Here is a 13,295-nt window from a genome sequence, read left to right as displayed (position 1 = left end):
GCAAAATGTGCTTTCACCGAAAAGCTATTTTAAAATCGGACATAGCGAGTGCATAGAGGAGTTCTGTATCTATAATTCTTAAAATAATTGTTATGTTTTTTGTGAACGTTTATCGTCAGTAATTTAGTAAATTCACCGGAAGTTTGCGGGACGTATGCTAGTTCTGAACGTCACATGTTAATGTAAAAAGCTGTTTTTTGATACAAATATGAACTTGATTGAACAAAACATGCATGTATTGTATAACATAATATCCTAGGGGTGTCATCTGATGAAGATTATCAAAGGTTAGTGCTGCATTTAGCTGTGGTTTTGTTTTTTGTGACATTATATGCTAGCTTGAAAAATGGGTGTCTGATTATTTCTGGCTGGGTACTCTGCTGACATAATCTAATGTTTTTCTTTCGTTGTAAAGCCTTTTTGAAATCGGACAGTGTGGTTAGATTAACGAGAGTCTTGTCTTTAAAATGGTGTAAAATAGTCATGTTTGAGAAATTGAAGTAATAGCATTTCTAAGGTATTTGAATAACGCGCCACAGGATTCCACTGGCTGTTACGTAGGTGGGACGATTTCGTCCCACATAGAGGTTAAGATATCTTACAAAAAACTACATTTAATGCTAGCTAGCACCTTAGTTTGGCTCCTTGCTGCACTCGCATAACATATAGTCAGCCTGCCACGCAGTCTCCTCGTGGAGTGCAATGTAATCGGCCATAATCGGTGTCCAAAAATGCCAATTACCCATTGTTATGAAAACTTGAAATCGGCCCTAATTAAAAAATGTTTTTAAAAAATAAAAATAAAAAAATAAAAAAATATCGTCCATTCCGATTAATCGGTTGACCTCTAATAGAAATGTGAATGAGGGCCGTTATTCGGGAGGAGACATGTTCGTTCATGCACACAGTTTTACAGAAGGTCTAATTTAGAATGGGAAACAAGGCATGCACACAAAAATATCCTGTGGCGTTCTGCATTAGCATCGAACTGCCCCCGCGATATGCAACTTTTTAGGGAAGTTAGAAACCAATACACACAGGCAGTTAGAAACGCCAAGGCTAGCTTTTTCAAACAGAAATTTGCTTCGTGCAACTCCAACTCTAAAAAGTTCTGGGACATTGTAAAGTCCATGGAGAATAAAAACACCTCCTCCCAACTGCCCACTGCACTGAGGATAGGAAACTCTGTCACCACCGATAAGCCCACTATAATTGAGAATTTCAATAAGCATTTTTCTACGGCTGGCCATGCTTTCCACCTAACTACCCCTACTGCATTCAACAGCACTGCACCCCCCACAGCTACTCGCCCAAGCCTCCCCCATTTCTCCTTCTCCCAAATCCATTCAGCTGATGTTCTGAAAGAGCTGCAAAATCTGGACCCCTACAAATCAGCTGGGCTTGACAATCTGGACCCTTTCTTTCTAAAATTATCTGCCGAAATTATTGCAACCCCTATTACTAGCCTGTTCAACCTCTCTTTCGTGTCGTCTGAGATTCCCACAGATTGGAAAGCAGCTGCTGTCATCCCCCTCTTCAAAGGAGGTGACACTCTTGACCCAAATTGCTACAGACCTATATCCATCCTACCCTGCCTTTCTAAGGTCTTCGAAAGCCAAGTCAACAAACAGATTACCGACTATTTTGAATCCCACCGCACCCTCTCCGCTATGCAATCTGGTTTCAGAGCTGGTCATGGGTGCACCTCAGCCACGCTCAAGGTCCTAAACGACATCGTAACCGCCATCGATAAGAAACATTACTGTGCTGCCGTATTCATTGACCTGGCCAAAGCTTTTGACTCTGTTAATCACCACATCCTCATCGGCAGACTTAGTAGCCTTGGTTTCTCAAACGATTGCGTCGCCTGGTTCACCAACTACTTCTCTGACAGAGTTCAGTGTGTCAAATCGGAGGGCCTACTGTCTGGACCTCTGGCAGTCTCTATGGGGGTACCACAGGGTTCAATTCTTGGGCCAACTCTTTTCTCTGTATACATAAATGATGTCGCTCTTGCTGCTGGTGAATCTCTGATCCACCTCTACGCAGACGACACCATTCTGTATACTTCTGGCCCTTCTTTGGACACTGTGTTAACAACCCTCCAGACGAGCTTCAATGCCATTCAACTCTCCTTCCGTGGTCTCCAACTGCTCCTAAACACAAGTAAAACTAAATGCATGCTCTTCAACCGATCGCTGCCTGCACCTGCCCGCCTGTCCAGCATCACTTCTCTGGACGGTTCTAACTTAGAATTTGTGGACAACTACAAATACCTAGGTGTCTGGTTAGACTGTAAACTCTCCTTCCAGACTCACATCAATCATCTCCAATCCAAAGTGAAATCTAGAATTGGCTTCCTATTTCGCAACAAAGCATCCTTCACTCATGCTGCCAAACATACCCTCGTAAAACTGACCATCCTACCAATCCTCGACTTCGGCGATGTCATTTACAAAATAGCCTCCAATACCCTACTCAACAAGCTGGATGCAGTCTATCACAGTGCCATCCGTTTTGTCACCAAAGCCCCATATACAACCCACCACTGCGACCTGTATGCTCTCGTTGGCTGGCCTTCACTTCATAATCGTCGCCAAACACATTGGCTCCAGGTCATCTACAAGACCCTGCTAGGTAAAGTCCCCCCTTATCTCCGCTCACTGGTCACCATAGCAGCACCCACCTGTAGCACGCGCTCCAGCAGGTATATCTCTCTGGTCACCCCTAAAGCCAACTCCTCCTTTGGTCGTCTCTCCTTCCAGTTCTCAGCTGCCAATGACTGGAACGAACTACAAAAATCTCTAAAACTGGAAACACTTATCTCCCTCACTAGCTTTAAGCACCAGCTGTCAGAGCAGCTCACAGATCTCTGCACCTGTACATAGCCCATCTTTAATTGAGCCCAAACTACTACCTTTTCCCCTACTGTATTTATTTATTTTATTTATTTTTGCTCCTTTGCACCATATTATTTATATTTTAACTTTAACTTTCTTCAAACTACAAATCTACCTTTCCAGTGTTTTTCTTGCCATACTTTATTTACTCTGCCACCATGGCATTTTTTTGCCTTTACCTCCATTATCTCACATCATTTGCTCACATTGTATATAGTCTTATTTTTTTCTACTGCATCATTGATTGTATGTTGTTTTACTCCATGTGTAACTCTATGTTTTTGTATGTTGTCGAACTGCTTTGCTTTATCTTGGCCAGGTCGCAATTGTAAATGAGAACTTGTTCTCAACTTGCCTACCTGGTTAAATAAAGGTGAAATAAATAAATAAATAAAAATGCACCAAGTTTCTAAATCAATATTTTGGTGTGTGCGCTGTCTTCTCAGAAATAGCACACGTACGGTTATAAAATGAGGCCCCTGGACTGAGACTGCAGTGTGGTAGCTATAGTCCATATCCAGTGTCTGTATGCACTGTGTAAAAAGGCTAGTGGTGGGAGGTATGCCAAGCAAACATGACTTCGCTAACACTTCCACCTCAGGCATGTTATGCAGCGCAGAGTGAAAGCGGTCTCAAACAAATCAATCCACAGGGGAAGGACAACTCAGATATACAACACCAGTAAACATGGTACGTGCTACATATTCATACCTAACTGATCAGAGATAGCCAATGTCTCCTGGTCTGCTTTTTTATTTTAACAAGGCAAGTCAGTTAAGAACAAATTCTTATTTTTAATGACGGCCTAGGAACAGTGGGTTAACTGCCTTGTTCAGGGGCAGAACGACAGATTTGTACCATGTCAGCTTGGGGATTCGATCTTGCATCCTTTCGGTTACTAGTCCAACGCTCTAACCACTAGACTACGCTGCTTGATAAGAGATGCTTTTTTTTAAGACATGCTTGACGGCATTCAGAAAACGGTAGAAACGTCTTCAAGCATTAAAGACTAGGCCTTACTGTATAATCATATTTCTGTGAAAGCTGCAAGCAGATTACTTTGACACATTGGATGTTTCATGTGAATGCATACATTACAGCAAATTATGGAAATGCAATGTGCAATTTTAATAATGTTATACCAATCAATTGAATAGCAAATAACAATAAGTCATAACTTGTGGCTAAGTAGACAACACAATTGGTTGACTGGACAAGGGTGTTTGTGTGGAAACTATGGAGTAAAAGGGGCAGTTATAACAGTTGAAGATGAGCCAGAAAGTATGGCCAACCTATGGATTGGTGTTAATAGGTTCCAGGATTGCACTATACACTTTAGATTCAGTGTTAACCAAATATCCATTGTCATGATATTCCAGTTGCTGCCCACAATTATTTTAACAAACTGATGGCAGTGCATGCATGTTCAGGAGAGACTTCTCCTAACATTACTATCAACCACTGACAGATGTGGGCTGTCCCGAGGATTTAGGGAGACATAATCTGGCATCTGTCATAACATGGCTTTTATACTGGTGTTCTTTGGATGTGTACTGACATATTTCGGCACAATAAAAAAAAGAAAGCTTGCGGTTGGAAAATGCCACACTTTCACCGTCACAATGAATAGTTGTCCGACAAAACAGGAGGTCTGATCCCATCCAAGACAAAATGTGTATTCATAAAATGCAAAGAAGTTGATTAGATTCATCTTAAAACGTACTATGACAAAGAGAAAAGGGTGATTGTTGGAGCTGTGAGGACATTTATAATGCCTACTAGAAGTACTATCGTTCTTTTGAATCACCCCTACCTAAATAAGCCTGCATTAGAATAACAATATACTGTGATAAATAAAACTGACAGACCAATCCAATTGATTTAATACCCATCGCCTCCATCATAGGTATGTTCTTACACTGAGGTGCAGCATGAAAATTAAGAAAACTTATTTTATTTAACTGAGAAAGGATTTACTGTAGCAAAATAACAAAAAAAATAATCTAATTCACTGGATTTCTTCAGAGACATTTGTGTACAAGTTGTTTACAAACCACACCAGACAGGGAAACAAAGTGGGTAAATATACTGAACAAAAATAAACGCAACATGTAAAACGTTCCCATGTTTCATAAGCTGAAATAAGATCCCAGAACTGTTCCATACACACAAATAACATCTCAAATTTGGGGCACCAATTTGTTTACATCCTGGTTAGTGAGTATTTCTCCTTTGCCACGATAATCCATCCGCCTGACAGGTGTGGCATATCAAAAAGCATGATCATTACACAGTTGCACCTTGTGCTGGGGGAAATAGAAGTCAATGCCACAGATGTCTCAAGATGAGGTAGTGTGCAATTGGTATGCTGGCTGATTGCAGGAATGTCCACCAGAGCTGTTCCCAGATAATTTTATGTTCATTTCTCTAAAATAAGCCACTTCATTTTAGAGAATTTGGCAGTACATCCGACCGGTGTAACCACACCAGCCCAGGACCTCCACATCGGGCTTCTTCCCCTGTGGGACCGTCTGAGACCAGCCACCCGGACAGCTGATGAAACATTCCACAGGCCACAATCAACAGCCTGGTCAACGATATGCAAGGGGATGTGTTGCACTGCATGAGGCAAATTGTGGTCATACCGAGTGGTGACCTGTCATTCAGGGCAGGTGGGGGGGGGGGGCTTGCCTGTTTTGCATGTTATTTTGGCATTAATACTTGTCACATTAGTTTTCAAACAATGTAAAAAAATATATATAACAAGTTAATAAAGCCGCATACAACATGGTCTCTGTTTTCTTGAGTAAGGCAGCTCCTAAATGCAGGTATTTCAGCCAAGCTCAGTGCTTCCTGTGGTGGTGGGTCAAGCCAGCAGAAAATACGGAGTGTTGCGCCGTGATTGGCTCAGTGTTCTGTCACTCATGGGGACTTTACCTCACTGCCAAGTGTAAGAGGAGACATTAAATTCTAGCCCTTCAGCTGCTGCCATAGAATTGCCCATCCAAGAAGGCTCAAGGTCATTGGCCACATAAAATGACGTCAAATCACATATGTACCTTAGCTTTGATTGGCCTAATCATGTGAACATGATACTTTCAAAATCTTAGCTAGCAGTCGTCATTAATCAAGTTGACAATCTACTGGCAAATCCTTTTTAATACTTGTCATATGAATAGGGTTGCAAAGGGTCGAAAACTTTCCAGGAAATTCTCTTTGGGAAGTTAAGCCTGGGAATTTTGCTTAAATTCATTAAAAAATGTTTAAAAAAAGTTAGCTTATAACAGTGAACCTTTTTTGTGGGATACACAAGGCAATTCTAGGTCTTGAGGCATATTTTGGTTAAACTATCCCCAATTCAATGGAATTGCAACCCTCTGCATGCGCAGTACATTCTTCCATCACATGTGCAGTGCACTCTTCAATCACATGTGCAGCTGATTCTCAAGATCTTGCACACTAATGAGATGCTATTGAGCACTACTACACTGTCTGAGCCGAGGACTACATGCTTTCTGGTAAATTGATTACAATACTGGGTGGGGTGAATATATTTTATGACATACATAATTTTTTGTTAACTAGTAAATAGTAGCCTACAGCAAAGTGTGTTGAAATTATTTCAAACTCGTTCATTTCCACTAGTTAGTTTTTGCTACCATGTGGGTTTTAGCTTGCCTGAGCCTGCTAACTGAGTGTTAATTCACATGTTTCCATACATGTTTCATTTTAAAACATTTCTTACAAAGGAGTTGTTTATTCTAACTTTCTGTACATGGAATTGTAGTGTTTTTTTTACTGATCTTTACAGGAAAATGCCTCGGGCACTATCTGATGTGTGGAGACATTTCACTGCAGCTAATGTAGAAGGAAAAGCTGTGTGCATTTGCAAATACTGTGGCAAATCATATGTGAAGATGCATGCAACTGGTTCACCTCTGATGCTCACAGCCAATGTGTATTGGAAGGGATTTCTGAATGTTCTTCGCCCAGTATACACCCCTCCAACCAGACATGCTTTATCTACTCATTTGCTGGATGCAGAGTTCAACAAAGTTCAAGTGAAAGTCAAGCAAATCATAGAGAAAGCAGACTGTATTGCAATCATCTCTGATGGGTGGTTGAACATTCGTGGGCAAGGAATAATTAACTACATCTCCACCCCTCAACCAGTATTCTACAAGCGCACTGACACAAGGGACAACAGACACACAGGTCTCTACATTGCAGATGAGCTGAAGGCAGGCATCAATGACCTTGGACCACAGAAGGTATTTGCACTTGTGACAGACAATGCTGCGAACATGAAGGCTGTTTGGTGTAAAGTGGAGGAGTCCTACCCTCACATCACAACCATTGGCTGTGCTGCTCTTGTATTGAATCTGCTCCTCAAGGACATCATGGCACTGAAAACAATGGATACACTTCTGCAAGAGAGCCAAGGAAATGGTTAGGTATGTGAAGGGTCATCAAGTTAAAGCAGCAATCTACCTCACCAAGCAAAGTGAAGAATAAGAGCACCACATTGAAGCTACCCAGCAACACCTATTAGGGTGGTGTTGTCATGTTGGACAGTCTCCTGGAGGGAAACGAGTCTCTCCAAGAAATGGCCATATCTCAGTCTGCGAATATGGACAGCCCCATCAAGAGGATCCTCCTGGATGATGTATTTTGGGAGAGAGAGGTAAAGCAGCCTGAAACCTATAGCAGTAGCCATTGCACGGATCGAGGGAGACAATGCCATCCTATCTGATGTTCCGACTGCTTGCAGATGTAAGAGAAGAAATCTGTACTGCCCTGCCCACTTCACTGTTGCGCCAAACAGAGGAAACTGCAGTTTTGAAACAAATCAAAAAGCGTGAAGACTTCTGTCTGAAGCCCATACAAGCCGAGGCATACATGTTGGACCCCAAGTATGCTGGCAAGAGCATCCTATCAGATGCAAAGATCAACAAGGCCTATGGTGTCATCACTATCGTGTCTCGCCACCTTGGCCTGGATGAGGGCAAGGTTCTTGGCAGTCTGGCGACGTACACTTCCAAGCAAGGGCTTTGGGATGGAGATGCAATATGGCAGTCGTGCCAACATATCTCATCAGCCACCTGGTGGAAGGGACTTTGTGGATCTGAGGCTCTTTCCCGTTGCCTCCATCATCCTCCAAATCCCACCAACATCAGCCTCCTCAGAGCGCAACTGGTACTTGTTTGTGAACATAGACAGGAAAGCACGCAACAGGCTGACCAATACAAGAGTTGAAAATTGGTGGCCATCTGGGCAAATTTGAGGCTTTTTGAGCCTGACAACGAGCCATCCTCAACAAGGTTGGAAAGTGACAGTGAAGATGAGGCCTCAGAGTCTGATGTTCAAGAGGTGGACATTGACGAGGTCCAGGGAGAAGACATGGAAGCCTGAGAGGAAGACAACCAAAGCTTTAGTTTCTAGACTATCATTTTATAAATGTAAGTTAAATGTTTTCGGGAGATGCAATGGATCATTGGTGATCATTCAATATTCCTTTTTGTTCAGTGAAATCATCCCATGTGACTCGTCAACTCATTTAAAGTTCAATTCGTAACTAAATTGTTTTTTTTCTTCGATTGGAAGGATTTAACCATTTGCAATGTGTCTACTTATGATAAACCTTTTACCTTATGTTTGTCTCCATATGATAAATATATCCAATGCAAAAAACATGACATTTATATTAATTTGCACACATTTCCATTAATTCCCACAGAACGTTTCCACCTCTGAATATTCCCCAAAATGTGCAACCCTACATATGGAGAGAAGTAATGAAGAGAAATTATAGTTAAAACAAATCAGTGCTCATCAGCCATAAATATTACACAAGTTGGAAATCACAAATTCAACAACGAGTGGTTTGGACCAGTGACAGTGGCTGTGTTGTCCCAAATCTGGGATTATGGGGTATTTTCCAAGTTTAAAATGATAAACATTCAACATTGGCCATGCTGTCAATGAAGGCTCATTTGTGCCGCGTCCAAAACAATTTAACTTGGAGGACCACCGCGCCACCATCCTGTTCAAGTGAGCACAGCACAACAATGTGAATCCAAAAATGTATTGTATGCTGCTGCATAAATGATGTAATATGCCAGGGAGATATGTATACTGTAGCTAAGAAAGTAATACTAAGCATATGCTGTGTAGTAAGATGTTAGTAGCCCATGTGCCTCAACCTAATAGCTTGGTCTATTTACCCCTCTTCAAAATTACACCTAATGTTCTAGTATAAATTTTTTGAGAAATGTAATCAATCGACATATTGGAAGAGCTTTCATTGTCTGCTTATATGCCGCCTTTATTTATCCTACGGTTCTAACTTGGTGTACAGTGAGAGCACTGTAAGAACAGCCCATGTTCTGAATTCTGTCACTGTACATTTCAAAAGTGCTAAACAAATAGTTATTGACTAACGTTAGGGCCGTCCTAGCTCAGTCATTGTCTTAATCGAAATTAAGGATTGCCTCTTAGCTGCTTGTCGTCCCCATATGCCATTGTTTGTATATCTCAATTGTCATTAGAAACCACATTTGTTTAAGCAAGTCAGCCATGTTTGTTTTTATTTTTTTAAGTTTTTTATTTAAAGGTAGTAAATGAGGCTGAATGAACTGTTTCACTTCCAGACAATGCTCCACTGATAGCCAGGTGTAAGATGTTGGGACAGCTTTATTTAGACCTTAACAGTTTGTGGGCACCGTTTGTCACCATTATATTACAATGAATGCATTGTTTATTGTTGTGGCTTTGCTGGCATGCATTCCACTTAATTTTTTGCCCCACCAAGATTTACATGCTAAAATCGCCACTGGTCTTCTGATCCTCGCCCCTACCTTTTTATTAACAGATGCATATCTATACTCCCAGTCAAGTGAAATCCATAGATTAGGGTCTAATTAATTTATTTCAATTGACTGGATTTCCTTATATAAACTGTAACTTAGTAAAAATTTAAAAAATTGTTGCATTTATATTTGTTTATTGTAACTACAATTCATATAGGCTGTATCTCAATCAATTTAACAAATCTTATTTTGTGGTGTGCCTAAATTTTATGTGGTGCACCTACATTTTTTAGGGATGGAGCACCAGTGCTACCAATTTTTTATTTTTTTTTAATGTAGAGCCAGCAACACACTTCAGTGGAACCAGATCATGAGTGAGCCCTTGGTGAAATTGCTTTTGACCGCTATCCTTAGCAATGTGATGCAATACTGACCACTGTCTTTGGGGGTCCCTCATGTAAGGAATACATTGCAAACTATAGTGACTTTGCAGACCAGTAAAAGCCTTTATTTCAGTGTGTGTTGTAGTGCATCCCTCTTTGTGCATTACTGCAAATGGGGCAAAAGGGCGCATCCTAAACCTGAATGGAAGAGCACACCAGAAATATTTATGCGGTATTTAAAAATGTTTTTTTCCTAATAGGTTCAGAAAATAAGATGACTAGTGAAACTAAAAACATAGGCTACAAAAACCTGTTATTAAAGTGTGGCAAGCTACACAGCCCTGCTCCCACCTTGTGGAGAGATGCTGTTTGTGGACCCTCAAGTGCACTTGCCCAGGACCATTCATTGCAAATGAAAGCATACAACTGGTTGTATACCTCACTTGCATTAATAACTTAATCCTTACATGCATCTATTGGCTCCTATATTATGTTGTGTGTGTGCAGAATAACAAATCCAAATTTAAAGAGAAGCTGAACTTCCTGCTTTGGCCTCATTTTAGATTTGATTCATTAAAGAAATGCTAGCAGCCATTACTGAATTCAAATGGGAGTTATTTTCTAGGTGTGGTTTAATGTGGGTTTTTCGCAGGTGGGAAGACTAAGACAAATGTTCTCTCTTCAGCCGGCTGGTGTGCGACTGGCAAATTTGGTTTGACTTTGGATAGTCTATCTCCGGGGCTAGTTCGGGCCGTCAATAAATTACACAATGTAAATGAGACAATATTTTGATGTTTCACACATTTTAGTTCTCAATAAATGCCTTAAATTGTTCTACTTTAATGTATAGTTGGTTTGCGTCACTGACATTTGGAGGTATTGTATTTTTAACATTGTCCCATATCCATTGTGTAATTTACAGATGTCTCTAACTAGCCCCATATGGACATCCAGAGTCAAACCACATTTACCACGGGCATTACTATCAGGTTGCATGCAGCTCAGAATTGATGATTACACGTGTGCTGCCAGCTGTGGGCAGGATGAAATGAACCCCCCCACATTCTAAACTGAAGATCATGATTAGTTTATTATTGGAGTCAGATGTGTTAGCTGTGGCTGGGGGAAGAAAAAAAACTGACACCAATCGGGCCCCGAGGACTGGAGTTGCCAATCCCTGATTTAAGTAGTGATATACTCAGGCAGCCTACAAAACTCCGTTATGATAATTTTGGTCATAGTAAGTGTCATCCATTTTACACTATGTAGTCGATTTTGACAGTATAATCAAATGTTTGATTCATATCGATGCCATATAAGCTGTTTTCTAAATGGAGAAGTTGGTTCGTAGGGGCAGTTGCGCTTAGGCGACACTGCAACTGTGTTTTCTACTCTGAAATCTCAATCGCATCTCGCTTGACATAGCCTACCGATAACAACCAAACAGGCGCCGCCACAGTCGTCGCAACCCAACTCCACCGAGATGTAGGCCTACATATAATGGAGTTCAGACACCAAGCTAATCATCATTCTGAAGCATACTGTCACTCGGTTAGGCACTTACCATTAGAAATGAACACCACACAGAGCAGAAGAGTTCCTCTGCGATATGGTGAAATTGACATCGTAGATCTCAGTAAATCCAGTAAGCAGTCTTGAATACAGGAGTCTTCAAATATAGCTTCCGACCGGTGTTAGGTCTACGGCAGGTTTTTCAAGAGTCTAACGTTGGATTGTTTACAAGATGTGGGGCTGTAGACTAGGCTGCTGAATCGGTCTGTGTCAAATCCTACAAATGTCTGACTGGCTTAATGAAAACAAAATGTAAGGCACGATGAACGAACGTCTTCTCTTTATAAAGGGGCTCCAAGCCGGAGAAGAAAGTTACAGGTATCAGGATCAAGTGGCTCGAGACTCCCACGCGTCTGTTTCCAATTGCGCCCTCAATTAAATAGTCCACCATGCATGTTCCAAATATGTTGCCAAGTCCACGGGTTAAATAATGCAACAAATGCGCAATTGTACTAATACATTGCAATAAAAAATAACTATTGATCTTGAATTCCTCGCCGTTCAGTTGGCTACGCTAAATGCGGAGGTATTTGATGCTGGTAGGCTATAAGCTGCTGCGCCTAAAATTGATAAACGTGTTTTCCAAACGGTCTTGAAACCTAAAACTGGACAGTGGGTGTAGTTTTCCATGATACGGAACCAATTAAACAGAACATTTAACCAAGCCCCGATGCAACAATGTAGCCAACTGACAATGGAGACCATCCGTCGGTTTTTACTGCGCGGTAGGGTACACGGGCTAGGGTTCAACAAAGCGTGCCTTTTGCCAGCTGTCTCATGCCTTTATTAAAGTTCCAGTGCACAGGCGAGAGGAACCGCCAGTAGGAAAAAAAGGCTATTCCACACGTAACATAATGTATACGAAAGATACACTCCACTAATCTCGGGAAATTCCGCGTTTCCCAAGTCACTGAATGCGGTGATTGAGGTTTATCAAGTTCCCAGATTGAAAACGTCAGTCCACATAATATGCCTACAACATTTCGATGTTAGGCTACCTTAATTCTCCTCGCCTTTATATTCTAGAAGTCCTGAGTGACAACAATGTTGACCATTTTCACTCAATCCGCGGTAGTAGCCCAAATCCATCCCCTAGCTGTGGATCAAAACTCACGGACTGTTCGCAATAGCCTGCCCTGTGTTGACCATTCTTTGGCACTCCTCTAATGAAGGAAAGAAAGAAACATTTCGTTCTCGTATACGTTGTGTCCGAAAAAGCGACTTTCTCAAAGGCAGTTGCTACTAAGATCCTTCTCCCTCTCTCTCAGGATTCAACAAAATGCTGAACACCGCATCAATCAACCAAATCTTAATCACGTGGAACCCTCCTGCCTGACGCGCGTGCGATGCATACTTTATCCAATGAGGTGGACAGTGTGCGTGTGTACAATTTGTACAACATGTTGCATGAACTATGAGTTTGTTGTTCTATAACGAATGGAATTGCTTTTAAATCCGAAATTTAAGGTGAGCAATATGAAAAAGTCTTAATTTCAATAAATAAACATTTATCAAAACGATCATAAGATGCCGATGATACGAAGAGGCCATTATATTTATTTTGAATTACAATTACTATTTAGGTGGTTCATAACTGTTCGGGATCAACTTTATGATAAGAGCCAATGCAA

General features: G+C 41.2%; 1 protein-coding gene across 1 annotated transcript in view; it reads right to left on the bottom strand.

Annotated features, from left to right (window-relative positions):
- The window catches only part of LOC115148597 (transmembrane protein 132E), a 363,759-nt gene extending 350,664 nt beyond the window's left edge, over positions 1–13,095 (bottom strand). Inside the window, exon 1 of the mRNA XM_029690639.1 lies at positions 11,657–13,095. Within this exon, the coding sequence (XP_029546499.1) occupies positions 11,657–11,717 (61 nt within the window). The 5' untranslated portion in view covers positions 11,718–13,095. The remainder of the gene's footprint in view (positions 1–11,656) is intronic.
- Between the last annotated feature and the right edge of the window lie 200 nt (positions 13,096–13,295).

This window comes from Salmo trutta, chromosome 15 (genome assembly GCF_901001165.1).
Source record: "Salmo trutta chromosome 15, fSalTru1.1, whole genome shotgun sequence".
NCBI lineage: Eukaryota > Metazoa > Chordata > Actinopteri > Salmoniformes > Salmonidae > Salmo > Salmo trutta.
This window is presented reverse-complemented; position numbering and strand designations above follow the sequence as displayed.